This window comes from Panthera onca, chromosome C1 (assembly GCF_046562875.1).
Source record: "Panthera onca isolate mPanOnc1 chromosome C1, mPanOnc1 haplotype 2, whole genome shotgun sequence".
NCBI lineage: Eukaryota > Metazoa > Chordata > Mammalia > Carnivora > Felidae > Panthera > Panthera onca.
Window position 1 is genome coordinate 18,587,817 of NC_138346.1, and position 24,837 is coordinate 18,612,653.

The 24,837-nt window shown below is 49.8% G+C and overlaps 1 protein-coding gene across 5 annotated transcripts; it reads left to right on the forward strand.

The window, feature by feature from the left end:
• Window positions 1-4,291: 4,291 nt before the first annotated feature.
• On the forward strand, window positions 4,292-23,310 carry DNPEP (aspartyl aminopeptidase). 5 transcript variants are annotated; one of them, XM_060623705.3, is made up of 16 exons: window positions 4,292-4,438; window positions 12,538-12,585; window positions 13,493-13,586; window positions 13,673-13,761; window positions 13,887-14,000; window positions 14,227-14,352; window positions 14,557-14,687; window positions 14,949-15,024; window positions 15,132-15,239; window positions 15,985-16,062; window positions 17,279-17,362; window positions 18,379-18,539; window positions 18,918-18,957; window positions 19,062-19,163; window positions 22,702-22,869; window positions 23,176-23,310. In XM_060623705.3, exons 1-16 carry the CDS (start codon window positions 4,379-4,381, stop codon window positions 23,224-23,226), a joined length of 1,530 nt encoding a protein of 509 aa, XP_060479688.1. In that variant the 5' UTR covers window positions 4,292-4,378; the 3' UTR covers window positions 23,227-23,310. The 5 variants fall into 5 exon arrangements, with proteins under 5 accessions (XP_060479688.1, XP_078306978.1, XP_060479689.1 ...); XM_078450852.2 differs by having other exon boundaries at window positions 4,345-4,364; XM_060623706.3 differs by lacking the exons at window positions 4,292-4,438; window positions 12,538-12,585 and adding an exon at window positions 12,755-12,875.
• Window positions 23,311-24,837: the final 1,527 nt, after the last annotated feature.

Below are 24,837 nucleotides of genomic sequence, written 5' to 3' on the forward strand. Positions count from 1 at the left end.
TCTTTTTCTGCCTTATATTACAATGACCATTTCCTTCAAGACACCCATGAACTGTGAAACACTCCATTTATTTAATAACATCATTTCAGGGGGAAAAAAACATTACCATATGAAATGTACAAATTGTAAGCCATCTTCCAATTCTGTATATGTATAAATTGTTCAGTAACAATATTTGTGTTGAGAAGAACATATTCTTCTCTACGCTCCTATTCAGCCAGCCCCCTTTGCTGCTTCATGTGCATTCATTTCTGTTTAAAGTAACCTCTACACCCACAGTGGGGCTTGAGCTCCCAACCCAGGGATCAAGAGTCTGGGGACTCATGCACTACCCGCAGAGCCAGCTGGGCACCCCTGTACATTTGTTGATTATCGTTGGTGATAAGGGCTTGGATTCAAGTTCTTACTCCCAAATGATATTTATTTTTTTTTTTAATCTTTACTTATTTTTGAGGGACAGACAGCGTGTGAGCAGGGGGGGAGCAGAGAGGGAGGGAGACACAGAATCCGAAGCAGGCTCCAGGCTCCGAGCTGTCAGCACAGAGCCGGACGCGGGGCTCGAACCCACGAACGGTGAGATCATGACCTGAGCCATCCAGGCGCCCCCCAAATGATATTTAGCTGATCCAACTTAAGTAAATTCTTTTGCTTCGTTAAGCCTCGGTTTTTCCTACACAGCCAAGATGACTCACAATTACAGTGAGTATTAAGTGAGATAATATATATATTTTAAGGTGTTGGCACTGTGTTGGATATTCAACACAGGAGAACGACCATTATTGGGAGGATTTAAAAAACGGTTCTCTCCGAAGACAGGCGGTGAAGAGCTGGTATTTCAGGATCGAAGTGCCCTCCAGTGGCCATAAGGGAAAACTGCAGGCTCCCTGATGAGCTTGGGGCGCTCTTCCTTTGCTGTCCCAGGAATGAACTCAGCCCCCACCCCCACCCCCCAGCCAGGCTTATCCAACCCTTCTGGAATTCTTCACATTATCTTTCCTTTTACAGAGGCTTTAAGGGGCTTTAAAGAAGTACTTAATAGGATAAGACACCAGGGACAGAGCTTTAGCCCAGGAAGGGCTAGAGCCTGGACATACACTGTCTCTCAAAACTTGTGGGCCCAGAGCCCTGTGGCAGGGAGGTAGGATGGTGGGATGGTTTGTGCTGGGCATCAGTTCTCCTCTAACTGGGACACTGGTATCTTGCCCTTGAGAAAACCTTCCTGCTACCCACATCCAGAAATCTGGCATAGACCGAGTATAGCCCATTCCAAGTATCTGCTTCTGTGCGTTCACAGATTTGTCATTTATTCACTCATGCACCCTTCCTTCTTCCCTCCCTCCCTTCCTTCCTTTATATTTCAGTATTTACTGAACACTGGCTGTGTACCAAGCTTCACGTCCTAGGTGCTGGGGTTAAAAAGATCAATCTAACACAGACACAAACACAGCCCCCAAGAGTTGTTCACAATGTCCCAGACACCACATGCAGAGTTAATCCTTGCATTTGAGTGTTTACAGCTTCTCTATGTGGCTGAGTGGGAGGGAAGAGGCAGGAATATCCGATCCAGGCTGCCTGATTTCCCCAGATGAAATAGGTCCACAATGGAAGCTTTGCCTGGCCAGGTTTGGGGGCTGACTTCCCCCTCCTGGGCCACACTGCTCCTCTGAGAAATCCTCCCCATCTCAAACATGGACCAAACCCCCAGCTCCACCTGCCTCCGTGTCCCTGGTCTTCTCTCCCTTCCCCCATCACTGCCCTCTGCCCAGGGCCCAGATTCCCTGTGCTGGGAATCAGGGAGGGGTAATGGGGGCCACTCTTGCAATGGACAGTGTGAATAGGGATTTTACTTACCTGATACTCAGCATCCAAACCCAGATCACTGGCCACGTGTGGCCAACTGTGTATTGCCCAGGATTGAGAGAAGAGAGCCTTATTCTAGAGTTAATGCATGGGAGGGTGACTGGAGGCACCCAAGGTTCGTCTTTTGGGAAGATGACAGGAGGGGGAGGAAGAGCCCGGGTGATGTGTGCATTGTTCCTAGGACTCTGTTGCCTCCCTGAGCTGTCATCCTCCCTCCTTCCTTTGTGATCAAGCTTCTCAAATGTCTTCCCATCCCTTCCCACCCTCTTGCTTGCTCCTAATTGTTCCTAATTGTTTCCTCAGAATTCTTCCCAGCTGTCTTAGCACAGGCTACCCGTCCACCACTGGGTCCCCTCCACTCCTAGACCAGCCTAATAGAAATGTAATGAGAGCCACACAGGTATCATTTTAAACGTTCTAGCAGTCACATTTTTATTTTTTTTATATTTATGTATGTATTTTGAGCAAGCGAGCGAGAGAGAGTACAAGTAGGGAAAGGGGCAGAGAGAGAGAGACAGAGAGAGTCTCAAGCAAGCTCCATGCGGTCAGTGTGGAGCCAGATGTGGGGTTTGATCTCACGACTGTGAGATCATAACCTGAGCCAATACCAAGAGTTAGAAGCTCAACCAACTGAGCACTAACACCCTGTAGCAGCCACGTTTTTAAAATGTAAGAGGGGCGCCTAGATGGCTCAGTCAGTTGAGCACCCACTCGATATTGGTTCGGGTCATGATCTCACGGTCGTGAGATCAAGCCCCACGTCCGGCTCCACACTGACAGCACGGAGCTTGCTTGGGACTCTCTCTCTCCCTCTCTCTCTGCCCCTTCCCCTGCTTGCACTCTCTCCGTCACTTAAAATAAATAGACATTAAAAACATGTTTCTAATTTCTTTTCATTGTATTTATATTAGAGAGAGAGAGAGAAAGAGAATCCCAAGCAGGCTCCGCGTTTAGCGCAGAGCCCCACGCGGGGCTTGATCCCACGACCCTGGGATCACGGCCTGAGCCGAAATCAAGAGTCAGATGCTCAACTGACTGAGCCACCCAGGGACCCCTTTTAAAAAAATGTTTTTAAATAAATAAAAGGTAAAAGAAACAGGTGAGATTAATTTTAATAATATAGTATTTTAACCCAGCTCTTCCAAAATGTTACCGTTTCAACATGTAATCAATATTTTAAAATTGAGATTATATATTTTTTCATAAGCTGATGTGTATATTGCTTTCCGTGTGTTGCATCTCTCAATTCAGACTAGCCCCACTTCAAGCGGTCAGCAGCCACACGTGGCCGGTGGCTACTCTACGGGGTCATGCGTACACACTTTTATTACGTGTGGCTAATCACCCCTCCCCACATGTCCTGTCTCCCCAGGGAGATTAGAAGCCCCCTGGGTCAGAGCTTTCACTTCATTCATCCCTGTATCTCCTGTGGCACGTTAAAGCTGTGCGCCCCCCCCCCCCCCTCAGGAGGGGCCCTCCAAGCATGTTTGTTGATGGGAGTGAGCGTTGGGGATTGATTTTTGTGGTTTAGTTATGGCTGTAAATGGTGTTTTATAGATCGCTTCTATAGATGCACCCTGCTGCAATATTAGCAGAAACAAGCAGCCGTGGTTGTCAGCAGAGGCAGAGGCAGACGCCTCAGGGCAGTTAGGGCCCCCTGACTCAGGCTGGGGAAATCCTGCCAGACCATATACCATTTCTCTGGCTTAAGTGCCTGTCATTGCCACAGCGTGATCCTGCCTGCAACCCCATCTCCGCAGACCTTGGATATAGCCCTCGTCAGGGCGCGTTGCACAAAGGATGCGTCTCCAGCATCCCACCACCAGGCTGGGAGCTCCTTGGGGCAGAAAAGGAGTTATTTGGGTTGACAAGAGCCAGATCCGCGACAGATGTACAAAGCGTGCCTGTCGAGTGAATAAATGGACGGACGGCTGGAGCCAGCGAAGCCTCTCATTCATGCATTCGTGCACCCCCAAAGTGTTTGTTGAGCATTTGCTACGTATCAGGCACTGTGCTGAGCACCAGGGATTCAGCAGTGAAAAGCAGATGTGGGCCAAGCCCTCTTGGAGCTGACTTTCTGGTCGGGAAATGGGATAAACAAGTAAACACGTGAAAATGAAATAATTAAGCACACTGACCTGGGAAGGGAAACAAAGGGGCCCAGAGAGAGAATGAGAGCGGAATCCCTCAAGCAGAGAAGAAAGTCTGTTTGTAGCTTCTTGGGACGCAGGACCCTCCCACGCCCAGGTCAGGAGTCATTGTTTAGACATCGGGCGCTCTTGGCTAGCCTGAGGCTTGGCGCTGTGAGGGCATTACTGTTTCAACTTGCATTGATGATGTCACAATGGGCCCTATGGGGACAGGGAGTGAGGACCCAGTGAATTGCTGCAGAGGGGCAGAGGTGAGGGGAGGAGCTGGCAGAAGAGGCAGTAGGGACTCCCGCTGCCCCCCCCACCCCAGGTCTCTATCCAGCCTCTGACAGACCTGGCCCGGCTCAGGAGGAGGTGAGCAGGTGACCATGGCGATCAGCCTCTCTGCCTCGTCCATTGCCAACAACTGGCTCCCAAGCTACCCTGAGGTAACCAGGCCTGCCTTCTAGGTCTGTCTTGGGTGGGAGAGTCCCAGCCAGAGCAGATCGCCAATCTGTAAGCCGAGCATTGTCCTAGGCATTGTGGGGGGTGATAAGATGCGGGAGATATGGCCCCTACCCTCGAGTTGCTGACAAATTAGACCTTGAGCAATAGGCTTATCAGAATAATACTCCTCATCCTCTCCTGGCTAGCTTTGGAGGCGGAGGGTGCTAATTGTTGATGGGATCATTACAAACATCCCTGTCTGGTCCCCCAGTTTCTCTCTGTGTGGGCCCACAAGGCACTGAGCTTAAGGGCAGCTCCCCCGTCGGCCGCAGTATTTTTGAGAATCTGAACTGTGTTTCTCAGGGTGATCTAAGGATAGAATTTGCAGCACGAGATAAAAACACACATTCCTGAGCCTCAGCCCAAACCTTCCAAAGCTGCTCATGAATCTGCATTTTCAAAAACACCCTAGGTAATTTTTTACCCTAAGCACTGCCCTGGTGTTTAAATACCTACTATAGTTCCCCAGTCCAGCTGACCAGCCTGGGTCAGTTTCTCCGTCCAACATGGGTGTTGGTTTTGATATTTTTATTACTGATGAAAAGCCATGATTCATAGGCTGCTAGTGGCTGGCTGTCAGCTTGGAAGGAATCAGAGGCCACTGAGAAAAGAATTCTCTATCTTTTCGATCCATCTATAAAATGCTTACCTGAGCAGACACTGTTTAAAAGCCATTAAAATACCAGACACAGAATAACCCAGTCCCTGGAACTTTATAGACATATTTACTCAAACCCAAGTGCTTGCAAAAAGTAAATAAAAGGGAAGCAAAATGAGCAAGCCACCCCTAGAAATACAAACAGAAAGTAAACAGCCCTGTTCACTAAAATAAACAGGACAAATCCAGCGAGGATTAAATGACCTCTAGTCAGACAGGCTCAGAGCCAGAAATGCCCCATCTTGGCTCCGGGAGGAAGGAGAGGTGAGAGCCTGTCCCTGTCACCTGGGGGTATATGCCAGGCTCACTGCCTTGGTGGCCAGAGCCGGGCCTGCAAAAGCAGACATCATCCTGGGGGGTATGGGTGCTCCCCAACCCTCCCTGCAAGCCCGCCGCGGGGCCTGAACATCTCCATGTTTCAAGATCAAGAAGTGTGCCCCAAAAAGTCTCTGACAAAATGCACATTTTCTGGAGGTATAGAACCTTGAGTCGCTATTATATGCCATTTACTCCTTAATTTAGCGAACATTTATTTAGCACTTGCTGTGTTTCAGGCCCTGAGCCCGTCGCTAAAGATATCAAGATAAGGAAGGCATAACCGTGCCCTCAAGTTGCTCACAGCTTAATATGAAAGAAACAAGAACAAATAGTAACATATAGTGTTCACTGCCGATTTGACACACTTAATGATAAGCACCCTACAGGCACTCTTTAGCCCTCATAACATGATGGGTCTCATTTAAGGATCTCATTTACTCTTCCTGACATCAGGCAGTCATTACGGATGCCTTTCCACATTTTACAGATGCGTAAACTGAGGCTCAAAGTCTATGGTATGATGGTAAATGGTTAATAAGCCCTTTGAAACTAAAAAAAAAAAAAAAAAAAGCCCTGATTCATAGTGTTTGTCAATCTCGGTAGTGTAAATACTCCCGGGTTGGTTTCAAGCTACCAGCCCGATGTCACTGAATGTGGAGTTGGAAAGACATAGGGGTGTGAGCTGGTTCCAGCACTTCAGGCAAACAAGGCTCACAGCTAATCAATGGAGGGGCCAGAACTTAAACCCAGGTATGTGTAATCCCAAGCCCCCGTGCACAACCACTTTGTTATACCGTCAATAACTACATGAGATCATTGACATTTGAAAGGGGATACATCTTAAGACCTTTGTGAAGTGCCAGTTTTACAATGCTCCATAAAACTTCTTGGCTGGTTAATAGCCTGTGCTTCCTCTAGCTCTGTTTTTATTACCCACAAGAGCCGTTGGTTTTCTTTCGAGGGCCATTTAAAAAACTTTTTAATTTTGAAATAATTATCATTCACAGGAGGTTGCTAAAATAGTACAGAGAGGGCCTGTGTACCTTTAACCCACTTCCCTCAATGGTCACATCTTACATAACGACAGGATAATATCACAATCAGGCAAGTGACATTGGCAAAAGGTGTGTGTATATTTCTATGCCCTATTACCTAGGAGTGCCAGATTTGACAAATAAAGATAAAGGATACTCGGTTATTTTTTTTTTTTTTTAGTGTAAGTATATCCCATGCAACATTTGGGACATACTTATACTAAGAAATTATTGTTTATCTGAAATGCAAATTTAATTGGGTGTCCTGTATGTTAGCTGGCAACCCTCATTTTATCACGTGTAGAGGCATGCAACCACTGCCCTAATCAAGATACAGGACCATTCTGCCACCACAAAGATGTTCCTTGTGCTACCCCTTTAGAATCACGCCTGTCCCTTGGCAACCACTAATTCCCTCTCCATGCCTATAATTTTGTCATTTTTTTCCCCGCTTAGCATAACATCCATGAGATCCAATCAAGTTGTTGCAGTTTTCAATACTTTGTTCCTTTTAAATGCTGGGGAGTATTCTCTGGGGGCCAATTTTAACAATGAACAATTTTTTTTTTAATCTCATTCATTGGGTATTTATTGTATCTCTACAAGGTGCCAGATGCAGACATGGAGCAGGTGATCTCGGTGCAGTCAGGGCTGGGTGTTTGCCAGGCAAGTAAGCAAATGCAGTGGCAGGGCACAGGCATGATTAAGACAACTGAGTGAATTATGCTGGAACCCGATGTGGGGCTCAAACTCAACATGATCACATGTGAGATCATGACCTGAGCCGAGATCAGGAGTCAGATGCTTAGGACACTTAAACCAACCGAGCCACCCAGTTGCCCCTATTTTTTGTTTAAATATCATCAACATCAAAAGAAACATTCTATCCACACCTTCTTTCAAATGTAGACACAATTTCTATATCAGAAGTAATACAGGGGTGCCTGGGTGGCTCAGTCAGTTGCGTGTCCGACCTCAGCTCAGGTCATGTTCTCACGGTTCGTGGTTCCAGCCCTGCGTCGGGCTCTGTGCTGACCTCAGAGCCTGGAACCTGCTTCAGATTCTGTGTCTCCCTCTCTCTGGCCCTTCCTCATTCACGCTCTGTCTCACTCTCTCTCAAAAATAAACATTAAAAAATTTTAAAAAATAAAAAGAAGTAATACAGTTTTACATGGTTTTTTTTTTAATTTTTTTTTTTAACATTTATTTTTGAGACAGAGAGAGAGCATGAACAGGGGAGGGTCAGAGAGAGAGGGAGACACAGAATCTGAAGCAGGCTCCAGGCTCTGAGCCATCAGCACAGAGCCCGATGCGGGGCTCGAACTCACAGACTGTGAGATCATGACCTGAGCCGAAGTCAGCCGCTTAACCGACTGAGCCACCCAGGCGCCCCTACATGGGTATTTTTAAAAATTTTTAAATGTTTATTTTTGAGAGAGAGAGAGACAGAGTGTGAGTGGGGGAGGTGAGGAGAGAGAAGGAGACAGAATCTGAAGCAGGCTCCATGCTCTGAGCTGTCAGCACAGAGCCCGACACGGGGCTTGAACTCACAGACTGCGAGATCATGACCTGAGTCGAAGTCAGATGCTTAACCGACTGAGCCACAGAGGCGATTACATGGGCATTTTTAAACTGAAGATTTTAGGGTTAAGTGTTAACTAACAAATTGCTCACTAACTCAATCAGGGTACAGAAGAAAACAAGATGTTCACAAAAAGTACTTAAAGATCATCTTTCCATCTGTTTTTTAAATTTACTTATTTCGTTTTAAAAGTGGGTAATATGTGTATGTAGAAAAAAATTCAAAACATACAAAAGGATTTATAAGAAAAAAGAAACATTCCTCCTACCACAGACCCTTAGCCAAAATTTCTCTTTCCCAGAGTCACTATTTTCTTGTGACTGCTTTTAAACATATAAGAATGCGTGTATGTATGTGTGTGTGTTTATACACAAACAGAACATACCATAACTGCTATTCTGCACCTTGTTTTTTTCCTTAGTATATCTTGGAAATTTGTTCCCTATCAGTACCTATAGAGGTGCTGCATTCTTTTTAACCATACAAACTACTTCTTAAAGCCTCCCTCCTAGAACGTAATTGGTTGAAAATTTCAATCTTACCGAAGATCACCTCAAGGCATCCTGGGATTTGTAGTTCTTAATCCGTTGAGTCTTGCATGGAAAACAGAACTTGAGCAGAAGACTTGTGCTGGAAACGAAAATGTCCTTCCAACAACACTGTGAAAGGACATATTGTACTGTGTCCTATGTATGCTCCTATCATTATGCCCAGAAGCAAATTATTCATACATTTAAACAACCAAGATATCAATGAGACACCCAGGTCTGTCTTAGAATCAGGAAATCAAGATCATTTTAGCAGACAGGGACAGTACACACACACACACACACACACACACACACACACACACCCCACGCCTTTTCTCCCTTACATTGCTTTGGTCTTCTGTATCTCAAAGCAGTCTTAACAATTATGTGACGAATTACTACTTAGAAAGCTTCTCTCACAAACAGAGGGGTCAGAAAGGATACATATAACCAATGGACACACGCTGAAGTGTGTGTGACTAATTGCTATGATAACTTCCAGGTATTTGCTCTTTAAAAGTTGTTCAGCCAAAGGGGCACCTGGGTGGCTTAGTCGGTTAAGCATCTGACTTGGGCTCAAGTCATGACCTCTTCATTCGTGGGACTCAGGTCATGACCTCTTCATTGGTGGGTTCAAGCCCCGGGTCAGGCTCTGAGCTGTCAGCTGTCTGTCAGCTGTCAGAGCCTGCTTCAGATTTTGTGTCTTCCATTCTCTCTGCTCCTCCCCTGCTCATGCTCTCTCTCTCTCTCTCTCTCAAAAATAAATAGACATTTAAAAAAATAATAAAGTAAGATAAAAGTTGTTCAGCCAAACAGAAATGAATGATGGTAGCATTGTAAACATCAGCTAAGGACTGGTCGGGAAGATTTTCTCAGCAGGCTGAGGGCAAGAATGATTCTCAGAAACTTTTTTTGGATCGCTAAGGTCCCCCCGTTGACCCTCCCATTTCCTAACTAATGTCATTCCATTCTCCCTCCAAACCTGTTTCCACGCACTTACATGTATATGCATATAAAATCTAGACATTTAGCTCATTATGTGAATTTTACCTAAATGCTCTTGCCGTGTAAGTGTTGTCCTGGAAATCGCCTTTTTTCCATTCAGTATATTCAGAATTTTTTTCTATGATAATACATGAAAAGCATGACCTCATTGCTTTTTTTAATTTTTTATTTTTTTACATTTATTTATTTTTGAGAGACAGAGACAGACAGCATGAGCCGGGGAGGGGCAGAGAGAGAGGGAGACACAGAATCAGAAACAGGCTCCAGGCTCCGAGCTGTCAGCACAGAGCCCGATGCGGGGCTCGAACCCATGAATCGTGAGATCATGACCCCCATGAATCGTGAGATCATGACCTGAGCCGAAGTCGGGCACTTACCGACTGAGCCACCCAGGCACCCCTGACCTCATTGCTTTTTACTACCACACAGCGGTCTAAAACAACGTGTCTCAAACTTGAATTCGCATACAGATTAGCTAGGGATCTTGTTAACATGCAGATTATGATTTGATAGGTTTGGGGTGAGCCCTGTCATTCTGCATTTCTAGAAAGTTCCCTAGAATTGTAGATGCTGCTGGTCAAAAATCACACTGTGAGGAACAAAGACGTAGAGTCTGAGAGAAGTTGTGTGCTAGAGCTGACTTGGATCAGCTCGTGAGAAATGATTATCAAATGTCCAGGAGTTTTGTGATCCTGCCATTAAACATAGAAATCATTAAAAAATTCAATTATGCACTCTTAATAAATTATATTGCAAACATATAATAAATACTCAAAAATCATCACCTTCTTAGCTATTTTATTATCAATCTATGCTCCTTTTTTAAAGTTTATTTATTTATTTATGTAAGCAATCTCTACACCCAACATGGGGCTTGAACTCATGACCCCAAGATCAAGAGTCACATGCTCCTCTGACGGACCCAGCCAGGCCCCCCTCAATCTCTGCTCTTGAGTTTATTTATGTCCATTATATCTGTATGGTACAAATCTATACAATGCCCTGCTTTTGTGCATCTCTTCCCAACTCCACATTCAGTTCATGCTGGCAGCTTGGAACGAGTCACTGGGAGAGTTTACACCACAGAAATTGGGTATAAAGGCATGCGTTACCCCAAGTCTTCTCCAACACTTGACTTTACCAGTTTTTTTCACTTTTGCTAATATGACAAATCAAAAATGGCACCTCACTTTCAGCTTGCATTTCCCAGATTACAGTGAGACTGAGTATCTCATACTCATTCTTAGGAATTTAATAGTATTTCTTGTTCTTGTAAATAGGACCCTTTTACTAGTATATTTTCTAGTTGATTATTGCACAGGAAAGCTGATGATTTTCAAAATCAGGTCACTCCTGCTACCCGCTCAAATAGCTTATCAGCTTATTTTCTTGGAGGTTCTAGGTAATCAAATAATCTATAAATAACGAGAAAATTTACTTTTCCACATTTATAGTTGTTTATTTTGCTTTGTGGCACTGGCTTTCACTGCAGAACCACGTTGACTACGAGCAGTAATAGCTCACCAGTGTCTTACTTCTGACTTGAACAGGAGCACTTCTGTATTTCCCCACTAATTTCTACTGTAGATTTCTGGTAGATAGTCTTTATCCTTCCTTTCTGGTTTCTTTCTTTCTTTTTTTTAAGCTTATTTATTTTTGAGAGAGAGAGACGGAGCACAAGCAGTGGAGGGGCAGAGAGAGAAGGAGACACAGAATACCAGAATCCAAACCAGGCTCCAGGCTCTGAGCTGTCAGCCTAGAGCCGGAGGCGGGGCTCGAACCCACGGACCGGACCTCGAGATCATGACCTGAGGGGAAGTCAGATGCCCAACGCCCCGCAGGCGCCCCCCTCTTTCTGGTTTCTTAAGAGGATTTCATTTGGATTTTTTTAATCAAGAATAGATGTTCAATTTATCAAAATGTTTACTTTCACTTTCTAAGTTACCCATTTTGGTGTTATTTGAATTTCTCACATTAGCATGTACTTTTTTTTTTTGTACTCAGAAGAGCATCAAAAATTTTTTGTTAAATCTCCTTCCCTTATACATTGCACCGTTTCAGTCCTTGTCACTGTCTGCGAATGTGTCCCCCACTAACCAGCCTCTGGCTCTCAGAGGAAAAGAATGTTCTTTCCATGACACTCTCAGCACAAAAACTATACATTTCAATAAACAGGGAATGCCATGAATTTACCCCACCACTCGTATATTCTTGGAACACTCCCCCGCAATACCTACTTCTGTGAATTGAAGGCTGCGGGGCCTTTCTGACCACTCCCCTGGCCCATTCCTACCCCAGTATATAAAGGGCAGCTTGCTCACCTGTAATCCCTAGAGTGTTAACACCGCTGAGTGCTGGGCCCTGTTTTGTACCTAGGGGCCACCAACAGTCCTGATCAGAATCTATGACTAGGTGGGCACCTTGGTTTTTTAAATTGTGGCTTACCACTCTTGACATGTGAAAACTGGGATTGCCTCCAAGAACGTGTGGAGTTTATTTTGTCCTCTTAAGAAGTGGAAAGAGTGCAGGTATGAGTCATTCCAGATGCATCCAAACAGTTGTGTGCTCTTAGGCAAGTCATTAACTTCCCTGGGCCTCGGGGACTTGCCGTGTAACGTTACACTCACCAAGGTGCATAGAAAAAGGCAGAGAAACGATCTGAGAGTAGCTTGCTCCAGGCCCCTGGAATCAAATTAATTGGGCTCAAACCCCACCTCTGCCATTTACTGCCCTGGATAGGGTACTTGCCTCCGTATTTCGTTTCGTTCATGTGTAAAATGGGGACAGTAAAAGTACAAAGTTGACGAAGCAATAGTGAAGATTAAACGAGGTAACACGTTAAGCCTTACTGGAAAGCTAAAGCTTACCGTGAACGCTCCATGAACACTAGTCATGTTGCTTTTATTACCACAAGGGTGCCTGCGGTGAGAGAGAGCACTTTGTACCGTACTCGTCGGACCAGGTGAGCCGGCAGGGGCGAGTTTTTTCTCAGATTCTCTGACCTGGGACAGGCGACGAGGCGCGTTACTCGGAGGCTGCTCTAGCACCTCCCGGGCAGCAGAGGGCCCCCGCCCCCACCGCGGACGGCGGGGCGGGGCTGGCGGCGCGGCCTATCTCGGGGCGGAGCAAACGGCGCGGCAGAGCAAACGGCGCGGCAGGGGCGGGCCCGGAGGCGGGGGCTAGCGAGGGGCGGGGCGGGCAGAGAGCGGGAGCCAGGCTAGCGGACACCGGCCCACGCGTCGGGTTATGCAGGTAGGTGTCTCGGGCCCGCCCAGCTGCAGCTCAGATCCCCTCCGATCCCGTTCGGGACTGAGGTCAGCAGCGCTCTGAGGTGAGGGCCGTGCCCGACCCAAAGCGAAACCGAAAGCCCGGCCTCCGTGACCTGGTCTTCCTGGGGTTGGAAAAGGGTGGCCTGCTATAGACTGTGGGGGTGGAGGGGACGGGGGGGTGGTATTCCCCAGAGAATAGGGCTTTGGCTCCTTGGTGCAGGCCCGCCCGGAGTTTAGGGGCCCGTTTGGGAGCTGAGAGCTTGGAACCGACCGGGATTTCCCCGGTGGGCGGGCACGTGGGGGTAGGATTTAGGGGGCCGGGCTAAAGCTCGTATTGGGGGCGGGCCGTCTGGGAGGAGCTGGGCGGGGAGCACCCTTGGGGTTGTGATACTTTGGCTGGAGGGCTGGAGCTTTCTGCTGAGACAGGTTTGGCCCGGCATCTGCGTCTGTCCGTAGCGAAAGGGGCGGAAGCAGAGGTCTGAACCTCGCAGCGGTCACTTAGGGAGAATGGGGCTGGGGAAGGAGGTGGTTCCCGGGGCCTGGATGATATAACTCTAGGGTCCCAAACCTCTAGGAGTCTGAGCACCTCCCCTCCCCTAGGTGGTCATGACCGGCAGAGCCCGCAAAGAGGCAGTGCAGGCCGCGGCCCGGGAACTCCTCAAGTTCGTGAACCGGAGCCCTTCTCCTTTCCACGGTAAGTGACCAGGACAGGGGAGGAGGGTGGGGCCGGTGTGCCCCCTTACCCGCTTCCATCGCTCTGAAAGCCTTCTTTCGCTATAGCTGTGGCTGAGTGCCGCAGCCGCCTCCTCCAGGCTGGCTTCCATGAACTCAAAGAGACGGAGAGCTGGGATATCAAGCCAGAGAGCAAGGTACTTGGGGTGGGGTGGGGGCAGAGAAGCATGTTCCTAGGCTGGGGCTCAAAGTCCTTTGTGCCAGCTGGCTAGCTAATCCAACTCAATCTCCGCACCCCTTCACCCCCCCCCCCCCCCCCCAGTACTTCTTGACCAGGAACTCCTCCACCATCATCGCTTTTGCTGTGGGAGGCCAGTATGTTCCTGGCAACGGTTTCAGCCTCATTGGGGCCCACACGGACAGCCCCTGCCTGCGGGTGAGGAACTGGGGCTGCGGGGGCGGGGGTGGGGGGGACAGGTCAAAAGGAAGTGGAGAGGTACAGGTTGGGGAGTCTATTCCTGAAACTTGTCGCCCCCTTCCTCCACACTTTGGGCCCTTCTCTGCGGCAGTATTCGCTCTGTGTTAACTAGCTCTCGATCAGTCTGTCTCCTCTCCACATCCTGTCGTTCAGCCTTCTCTCACTTCCCCACCTTCACACGCAGGTGAAACGGCGGTCCCGCCGCAGCCAGGTGGGATTCCAGCAGGTTGGTGTGGAGACCTATGGTGGCGGGATCTGGAGCACCTGGTTTGACCGGGACCTGACCTTGGCCGGACGAGTCATTGTCAAGGTGGGAACTGGGGTGGGACCTGGGAGGTTCTCACCTTCAGCTGCCTGAAGATTGACTGTGACCTTCCCTTAGGGTACCTGTGGAGAGCCCCCCAGGGAAGGGGTGGCGGGGCAGTCTGGTCTGAGGACCATGTTGGTCAGTCTGGGGTTTTAACCAACGGTGATTGGGAGGTGCCCTGGGCTGACCTGGCCTGGTGGGCCACAGTGCCCTGCCTCAGGCCGCCTGGAGCAGCGCCTGGTGCACGTGGACCGGCCCATTCTCCGCATCCCACACCTGGCCATCCATCTGCAGCGAAATGTCAACGAGAACTTCGGGCCCAACATGGAGATGCACTTGTGAGTCTGGTGCGAGGGCTGTGGCACCAGGTGAGGGAAGGGGCCCGGTGGGATCTAGGACACCACTACCTACCTAATGGTGGCCACAGCCAGGTTCTACTGTTGGGACCCAGCTGATGCTATCTGAGGTCCCTCATTGCTCTGCCACTTGGAAAGCAAGCTGAGAATCAGGGCAAGGGCAGTTCCCACTGGGAGATGCTGGAGTTCAGGGATGCCATGCCTCCAGCCCTCCCCACACTTCCCTCTTGTGACTCCACACAGAGTCCCCATTCTTGCCACAGCCGTTCAGGAGGAGCTGGAGAAGGGGACTCCTGAGCCTGGACCTCTCAGTGCTGCGGTAAGAGAGTCCTCTGCTCATGGGGAGGAGTGGGGCAGGGACTGATTCTCTGAGAAGGGGGAGGAGGGGAAGAGCAGACCTTCTCCTAACGTCCTTTTGCCCTGCAGGATGACCGGCACCACTCGGTCCTCATGTCCCTTCTCTGTGCCCATCTGGGACTGAGCCCTGAGGATATCTTGGAGATGGAGCTCTGCCTTGCTGACACCCAGCCTGCGGTGAGGAATGGTTGCCGGAACTCATGGGTGGGGATCGCCGGGATCCTAGCCTGCCTCTGTGCGCCCTGAAGCACTCACCGTGTCGGCCGGTCCCCCAGTTACTCCCATCTCATCCCTGTTCTTTCCAGTAGTCATCATGCCCCTCTGCCTCCAGGCCAGTGGTTCTCAAAAGGGCACTTTCCTGCTCCAGAACTGCCTACCTGGACATCTGCGATGGGGCCTGGAAATCATTCCTTCCACACGCTCCTTAGGGGTTTCTGCTGCAGGTGGTCACTCGTACTTTGACCCATACCGGCCCTACACCTCTGAGGGCAGAAGGCCTGGCTGTGCTCCCCCACCCCTTTCTCTGGAGCCTGCCCTCGTGCCCCTCTGAGTTGCCCACAGTAGGAGACTGTGAAGTCTTTGGATGTTTGGGCCTGTTTGAATGTGCACTGTTTCCGGGCTGGTCTCTTGTTTATTTCCTTAGCTTGTCTTGTGACCATTCAGCGTCTCCCTTTTCTAGTCTCACAGGAACTGGTAGGAACTATAGACATCACCCTCCCATCCCTCAGCTCCTGCCCGACCCTGTTCCCCATCGTCCACTCAGCCCTACACGGCAGGATCACAGTGCCCTAAGCCAGGGGGCAGGGAGGGGCCGCGCACAGAGCCAGGGAGGCTCGCTCACACTCAGGCGTTGGGGAGCAGGGAGAAGCAGGTGAGTTGGGGTGAGGGGTCGAAGGGCAGGCTGACTGTCCTGTATTTCTAGGTCCTGGGCGGTGCCTACGAGGAGTTCATCTTTGCCCCTCGGCTGGACAACCTGCACAGCTGCTTCTGTGCCCTGCAGGTGAGTGGCGGTGGCACCCCAGGCAGCACATCACCAGGAGGAGCAGCAGTGGGGGTGGGGAGGACTGCCTCAGGTCCTAGCAGGTCAGAAGAGGGCCGCTGGCCACCTCCCCGGTCTGCTGGTGCTGGCTGGGCCATGGGCAGGGGCTGAGGTGGGGGAAGGCTGAGAGGCCGGCCAGGGCACCATGGTGTCTCCTCCTCGCCCTGCTCCGTCTGCTTCTCCCCTGTGTTAGCCTCTGCTCCAAGGGAGAGGCCTTAGTATCTCATAAGGCAATGTCCTCCGCCTCCCTCTGCTCCCCCTGCCCTCCAGGCTGAGGCCCACCCAGCCTTCTGTCTGTGCCTTGGGGTCTCAGTGGGGCAGTCTGTCTTCCTCCCAGTCACCTTGATGTCCCCACCTTTCTATCCTAGTTACTTCTATTTCCTTTTTTTTTTTTTTTTTTTTTTTTTTTTGAGAGAGAGAGAGGGAAAGAGGGCACAAGTGAGCAAGGGGCAGAGAGAGAGAAAGAGAATCCCACGAGGGGCAGAGAGAGACAGGGGGAGAGAGAGAGAAGCAGGGCTCACCCAAGGCAGGACTTGTGCTCACCCGATATGGGACTCAAACTCACAAACTGTGAGATCACGACCTGAGCCAAAGTCAGATGGTTAACGACTGAGCCACTCAGGTGCCTGTCAGTTCTATTTCTTTCTTTCCTCTTGCCCTGTCCCTTGTCATACCTCTCCCTCCCTCCCCATCCTGTTCTTGGAGACAGGCTTTGGGCTGTAACTTGAGACCAGAGCCAGACCTGGGACCTGTATTAGCTTCTGCAGCCAGCCAGCTGCATCACCTCGATGGAGTCCGGGTCACCTGGTCACCTCTTTGGACCTTGATCTTTTCACTGAGGCCAATTAGTTTACACGCTCTGTGTGGTTCTTTTGACTTTCCAGGATTCTCAGCTCTTCCCCTCCAGCTTATTCATCCTCCTGCCTTTTGCATAGGAAGGTAGGGGAGGAGAACACCCAAAGGGTGGTTCTCCCAGCCCAGTTGAAAAGGTCTCCCGCATGCTGGGCAGCGCCCCAAGAGATGAAAGCCTGTGAAAGCCCCAGCCCACTTCCCTCCGGCCGTGATGACAGAAGGCAGGCGGGGAGTGTGAACCTCCGAGGTGTTGGTGGGGAGGGTTATGGAAGAAGGGGGGATGAGGAGGATGCTCTTGATACCGCCCCCCCCGCCCCCCAAACAGGCTTTGATCGACTCCTGTGCATCTCCTGCCTCTCTGGCCGCGGAGCCCCATGTGCGCATGATTGCTCTCTACGACAACGAAGAGGTACATAGAGGGTTCTGTGGAGGGTCCCCTCTGTGAAGCTTTCTGCAGCCAGCTCGTGTCAGGTACCCACCGTAAGCCAGGGCTATTCCGGAAGCCACAAAGGTGGGAAGATACTGCCTGTGCTCTCTTAGCGCCTGGTCCCCCTGGCTCAGCATATATCTGCTTTCAGTAGTGAGACCATACCTCCTCTGTCTCTGTGTGTGCCACATGGTGAGCGTCTCGAGGACAGGGACCCTGCCCTTTCATCTGTTAGTCCCAGGGCTCAGCACATGGCGGGTCCTTTACTCTGCGTGCCTGTGTCAGGTGCAGTCTTAGACAACGCAACAGAGCCTGAACAGATGGGTTGTTCTCTCGCACATAATTGCATGGGTCAGAGTGAGCAGTTCAGGACAGGTCTCTGCCATCGTGAGCACTGGGCTTCCATCTCAGGATCCAGGGTGGCTGTCCTAGCTCCTGCCATCGTGTCTGTACTGAGTTAGGAGGAGAGGAAAGGGCACGGGGAGAGTGTACGCTCATTTAAGGCACCACCCAAAGGTGCCGTTCCTCACTGTCTGTGTTCATGGGACTTGGCATGGCCACGTTTAGCTGCAGGGGAAGCTGGGAATGTCCTCTCTACCTGAGTAGTTGTATGCTTAGCTGCAGTTGGGGTGTTCTGTTGTACAAGCTAGCACAGGTAGTTAGCCGCCTCTGTCACATGCATAAAAGAAGATTGGCCAGTGTGAGAGGGCATCTGCGAGGAGGCCCTGACATGAGGGTCAGGGGAAGGAAGAAGGGGGGGGGCAATGTAGGAAGCCCGCAGAAAGTGCTGTTGCTGCCCCAGAGACGACTCAGGGTTAGTTTGGCCCCAGCCCACCATCAGGTTTTCAGTGGCACGGTGTTGGGGACGTTGCTGACAACATCCCACAGTCCTCAGCCACTGAATCAGTTGGGTCCCGGGCCGGTCTGGGGTGTTGGGCCCCTCTCCTTGGCCTCTGCCTCAGGCCCCCGATCCCAGAGCCAGTCTCTGCTCTCACCAGGTGGGGTCCGAGAGCGCCCAGGGGGCACAGTCGCTGCTGACAGAGCTGGTGCTGCGCCGGATCTCGGCCTCATCCCAGCACCTGACGGCCTTCGAGGAAGCCATCCCCAAGTCCTACATGATCAGCGCAGACATGGCCCACGCCGTGCACCCCAACTACCTGTGAGTCCGCTGGGCCAGGCTCGTAGTCCTCACAGCTGGCGGCCCGCGGGTAACCTAACGCTGGGCCCCAGCCCCTCCCCCTTCCCCTCCTTCCTCCTTCTGGGGGAAAGGTCAGTGACGGCTTCCTCTTGACTGCTCCAAGGCCCAAATTGGCCAAAGTCATGTGATGCCCCTCCCAGGTACGTTGAAGAGACTCTGTGAACTTCTTTCCCTCTGTTGCTAGAGGCCGCCTGGAACACTGATATGCCTCCTAGGTCCTGCCGGGCTGGGTGGGGAAGAATGCTGGGATGCATTAGTGATGTTTCCACGGGGTAGGTGGTGGTGATGCCAGGCCCACTTCCTGTTTGCCATCCCTGGCCCTTAATCCGCCTCTTGCAGGGACAAGCATGAGGAGAACCACCGGCCCTTATTCCACAAGGTGAGGTAGTCCTGTTTCTCCTTAGGGACTTGGGAGACCTGGCTGGTTCTGGGCCCGTCACTCATGTGTGGCTTGCCCTCATTTCCTGGTGTCCCTCTCTCCAGGGCCCGGTGATCAAGGTCAACAGCAAGCAGCGCTACGCCTCGAATGCGGTTTCAGAGGCCCTGATCCGAGAGGTGGCCAGTAATGTTGGGGTGCCCCTGCAGGTGAGGCCGGGCCCTGCCTGGGAAGATGTGATGGAGGGAGTGGGGTTGGGGGACATAAGCAGATGGGCCCCCAGTGGAGGGGGGCCTGGTAGCCAACCTGTAGTGGATGGGCTTCCAGTTGAGTGAGAAGAGTGGGTTTTGGATGTAGGCGGAGCTGGGATGAGTGCTGGCTCTGCTGTGGGGCTGGTCCTGCCGCTGAGGGCCAGTCTCCTCATTTCTCTGAGCCTCAGTTTCCACACCTGTAAAATGGGGCTGATAACGATGCCTCTCCTGGATTTCTGTCAGAACTGAAGGTACAGAGTGCTCGAGGCACATGGTGGGTCAGTCCTGCCTTTTTCCCATCCAGCCCCCTGTGTCTCTCTGACATACCCTGGGGGCTTCCATAAGGCAAGTTCAGGGCTGGGGAGACTGGAACTCTAACGGCCTCAGCATTCTTGCCTCAGCAGTGGCCCATCTCGACAGAAATAGGTAGAAGCAGAGATTTAAGGGCCTGGGGCCCAGGTGATCCAGTGACAAGCAGCGAGCAGGTCCTGGTGACTCAGGACCCTGGCATCCTGTCTCCCGGCTCAGGGCTCTCTCTGCCGCACAGCCCCACCCTGTCCCCTGTAGACCTGAGTAGTTCCACTCTTAGGGAAGCCTCTTTGAGGAGGTGACACTTTGAGCTGGGACTTAACTACCAGAAAGAGGCGTGGGTGAGTCTGCAGGAAGAGCATCCCAGCCAAAGGGAATGAGTGCAAAGGCCCTGAGGGGAGGCGGGGACAGGAGCGAGCTTGGTCTGTCAGGAAGAGACAGAGTGCCAGTGATAGAGCTGGGGTGAGAGCCAGAGTTGCAGGGAGAGAGGCCTGCCCAGGCCAGCTTTATAGGGCCTTTTAGGCCATGGAAGGGGGTTTGCATTTTCTTCTAAGGCAGTGAGACGACATTGGAGGAATTTTCTTTAATAACTTACAGCAGAAGCAGGACATGTGTCCTTCAGAAAATTAGGAAATACAAAAAGAAACAAAATGTTAATCCACAGAGATTTGTGTATATTCTTCTAGATTTTTTTCTATGCGTATACTTAAAACATTTTTTTTTACAAAATGGAATCGTATTGGATATATTTCTTGTTTTCTCTTCACTCCGTATTCTTTACCTTTTCATTTCAGTAAATTTTTGTTTCAATAAATTTGTATCTAATGCACAGATCATTTTTTTTAAAGTAAGCTTTACACCCAGTGTGCTTAAATTCACGACCCCGAGGGGCCCCTGGGTGGCTCAATCGGTTAAACGTCTGACCTCAGCTCAGGTCATGATCTCATGGTTCGTGGGTTCGAGCCCCACTTCAAGATCTGTGCTAACAGTTCAGAGCCTGGAGCCTGCTTCAGATTCTGTGTCTTCCTCTCTCTCTGCCCCTCCCCTGCTCATGTTCTGTCTCTCAAAAATAAATAAAAAAACACTAAAAAATTTTTAATTAAAAAAATAATAAATTCACGACCCCAAGATAAAGAGTCACATGCTCTACCAACTGAACCAGCCAGTCACCTCCAGATCATTTTCAGTTTTCCCTAGTTATCCCCAAAATATTCTTTGTTTTGAGAGAGGGAGAGGGAGCTCAAGTGGGGGAGGGGCAGAGAGAATCCCAAGCAGGCTCCACACTGTCAGTGCAGAGCCCGATGTAGGGCTCAGACTCACAAACTCATGAGATCATGACCTGAGCTGAAGTCGGAGACTTAACCAATTGAGCCACCCTGGCACCTTTCCCCCAAATATTCTTTACAGACATTTGTCCCACCTTAGTATCCAGTTCAGGACCGCATTATATCTGGTTGATATGTTGCTTAAATGTCTCATAACGTAGTGCAGCCCTCACCACCCCCCTTTTAAAATAACATTGACTTAAAAAAATAAAATATTGTTGAAGAAACAAGGCTCATCATCCCACAGGATTTCCCACCTGCTGAATTTGTCTGATTGCTTCCTCTTGGTGGTGTTTAGCTGGTGCCTGTAGGTCCTGCATTTCCTGCCGATTGGAATTCATACCTAAAGACTTAGCAGATGACACATTTTTAGCCAGAAGTCATGACTGGTGGGTCCCTCATGTTGCATCATACTTGTGTTATCTGGGCGCCCCACCCTTAGTGATGCAGTGCGTTGGGGTGCCCTCCTTCCCCTCTGTCATATGGGGTTTTCCTCCTTTGGCTGGACAGTACCCTGTGCAAGTGATGAGATCCCTGACAACCAGACACATGATGGTTTTGACACCAGTCAATAATCCTTGCTGAAATCACTAAATTCATTCCCCCAATTCATCCCTTTTCTACGCATAATCCCTTCTGCATAGATTAGCTGCTGTTCTAGGAAGCAGAACTTTTCTCCCCGTCAGCCAGGGCTATTTGGTTATCATGCAATAGGGTTTCTGGTGGAAAGACAGGATAAATGCTAATTCTTTCCCTTTACTAATCAGTTTTCAAGGTGAGCTGTGTTAATAGCCACCTTACATGGTGACAGATAAGGGGCTTTTTTCCTTTTCCGTTTCTGTCATTAAATCAAGGGTTTCATTGGTTCATTATGACCCAAAGCACTGTAGCCATTTACTTTCTTCTTTTTTTTTTTTTTCAAAAATTTTTTAACGTTTATTTTTGAGACAGAGAGCGTGAACAGGGGAGGGGCAGAGAGAGAGGGAGACATAGAATCTGAAACAGGCTCCAGGCTCTGAGCAGTCAGCACAGCTGACATAGCTAGAAAAATATACATATTTTTTGCAAACCATGAATTAATGCTATACTTATGTAAGAAGTAATAGTTACTGCTTAATTTATCTGATTTTATAATCCTGTTTTCCCTTATACTAAAAATCTTAATTTTGAACATATTATGATTTTCTTATTTACTTATTTATTTTTTTAAATGTTTGTTTATTTTTGAGAGAGAAAGTGTGAGCAGGGAAGGGGCAGAGAGAAGAGGGGGAACAGAGGATCAGAAACAGGCTCTGCTCCCAGCAGACAGCCCGATGCGGGGCTCGAACTCACAAACCATGAGATCATGCATGACCTGAGCCAAAGTCGGATGTTTAACCGACTGAACCGACCACGTGCCCCTTCTTATTTAATTTAATTTTATCAGAATGTAAAGAAATTCAGAATGCCAATAGCAATATTTCTAAAAACACTAAAACTACAGAGTGATTGTTCTTTGTGTGTGTATGGGTACAGGAAGTGAGTGTGTGCTAAGCAAGAGGTTGATATAAAGGGTACATTTTGTTTTTTTAATTCCCCTGCCTGCTATGTGGAGGAAGGAATCGTAATGGAAGGGAAGGTGGCTGGAATTAGGGTGGCAGTAGTTCAGATGGAGAGAGTAGGACCAATTCAGAATATACTGTCCTTTGGGCTTGCCATTTAATGTAGGCTATCTTTATTCTGGTCACATCTACTCTCTGAGGGGGCAGAAGTGGGCCCTCTGCCAGGGCCCCTTTCAGTCCTGCAGTTCTAAGATGACTTCCTGTTTGGGCTTAATGAGCAGACACTACCTGTTGTTCATGAACCTGTCCTCCTCTCTGTAGGATCTCATGGTGCGGAATGACTCTCCCTGTGGAACCACCATTGGACCTATCTTGGCTTCTCGGCTGGGGCTGCGAGTACTGGATTTAGGCAGCCCCCAGCTGGCCATGCACTCCATCCGGGAGACCGCCTGCACCTCAGGAGTGCTCCAGACCCTCACCCTCTTCAAGGTGACTCCCACCTCATCCATCATCATGGTGGCTGGGCTCCTCCTCTGGTGCCTGGATTGGTTGCTGGGGCTCCATGCTACCCTGTAGGAAAGGAAGGGTGCCCATTCTTCTTGAGACACAGGGGCCCCGATCAGCCCCCAGAGGATAATGAGAGGATAGAGTGGGGACGAGAGATGGGAAGACGGGGGCAGTTGTCATGTGTGGGTCAAGGACCTGTGTCTCTCTGGCTGGGCCTGTGTTGGCGGGAGCAGGGCCCCCCCATCTGGTCTGCACTGATTCCAAATCCCTTGTTGCTCTCCATTTTAGGGCTTCTTTGAGCTGTTCCCTTCTCTGAGCCGTAACCTCTTAGTGGACTGAGGCCTCTTGGAAAGACTTCTCTTGCACTTGAGAAGTTGTCAGCTGAGCTGAAGCTGGATTATTAAAGTGGATTTTTCACTCAGATGCATTCTGTTGTGCTCATTTGAAGGCTGGAGGGGTGGGAGTTGAATCTGGCTTGAACCACTAGAACCAGAACAGAGGGGGAGGTAGGGGGCAGGTGGGGGTGGGGGCGCAGCTCCTGGGAGCTGGAGGCCTGATCTCGAATCACTTTTCCTTAAGCCCGTGCCTGAAGTGGGTGACAGGTAGGTGGGTCCACAATTGGAAGGTTCTTCTCCCATCCCTACTCCTCCCTTCTGGGAAGCAGCCTCAATGATCTTCCATTACCGGAAGAGTCCAGGAGCCCATCTCCGTGCTGTGGGGGCTCCATGCTCAGCATGGGACCCCAGAGCTGCCCTGGGCAGCCCAGGCTGTCCCCCTCCCCGCCCCTCTCAGCCTCTTATGAATTTTTATAATCAATCTCTTAAATTAAATGTTTTTCCTCTAGTTAGTAATTTCCCTCCATCATTTATCTCTCCTCTCTTTTCCTGTTTCCTTTTTTCCTCTTTTTCTTCGTCTTCTTCCTCTTCCTCCTCCTCCTCCTCCTGCTCCTTTCCTTGTATTTGTTCATTCCCCTTCTTTGTCTTAAGTTTGCCTATCTTGTGGCTTTTTTCCTAAGCGCCAGCAGTCATATTTGTTAGCGCTAAGTGTGCTGGTGACAGACCCTGGCATGTGGCACGGTCACCAATACAAGCCTCTCGCTGGCCGAGCCCAGTCCTTTGGAGGCCGGGTTGACGGTGGGACGCTGCTTTGGAACTGAGTTCCCTGGTGTTGATGTGATCATAGGATCTCAGAATCGCTGAGACCAGGTGGCAGCCCTTTATCACCGAAGTCTAGTATTTTCTCAGTATGCTGTAACCATGAAATACAAGTAGTTTGGTTGTTTTTTTTTTTTTTTAAGTTTTTTTCAGAGAGACAGTGTGAGCAGGGGAGGGTCAGAGGGAATCCTAAGCAGGTTCTGTGCTGTCAGTGCAGAGCCCCACATGGAGCTCGTACTCAAGAAACTGAGATCATGACCTGAATCAAGAGTCGGACGCTTAACCGACTGGGCCACCCAGGCGCCCCGAGATACGAGTATTTTTATTTCCTTCTTTTGGATGAACTGGGTGATTTTTGGAGGACGTGTTCTGGACTTAGGCAGCTGCTGGTCTCCTATGGGGACTGCCAGTGCTGTTTGTCATAGTAAAACACGGAAGGCGTTGGTAGAAGACACCGTTAGCAACCCCCCCTCTGTCCCTCACTTTGATCACTTCAGTAGACTTGTCCCAACTTCCAACTGCTTACAGCTACACTTCTTTGCCTGGGGGCTGGCTTTTGCTGCTCGACTACAGTTTTCCATTCATGACCTTTGGAAGTGCCAGGGAATGAATTCTCCCCACCCCAGAACAGCTCCAACCAGAAGGCCAAGGCTAGAAGAAAACTCCAGCTCCCTCACATCCTGGGAGATCACTTGGACATGGGTAGCATGGGACTCTGCAGTCTGCATGGGACTCTGCAGCAGAACCAAGCTCCAGAATTAAGTTTGATAACATACCCCTTTATCGTCCACCCTCC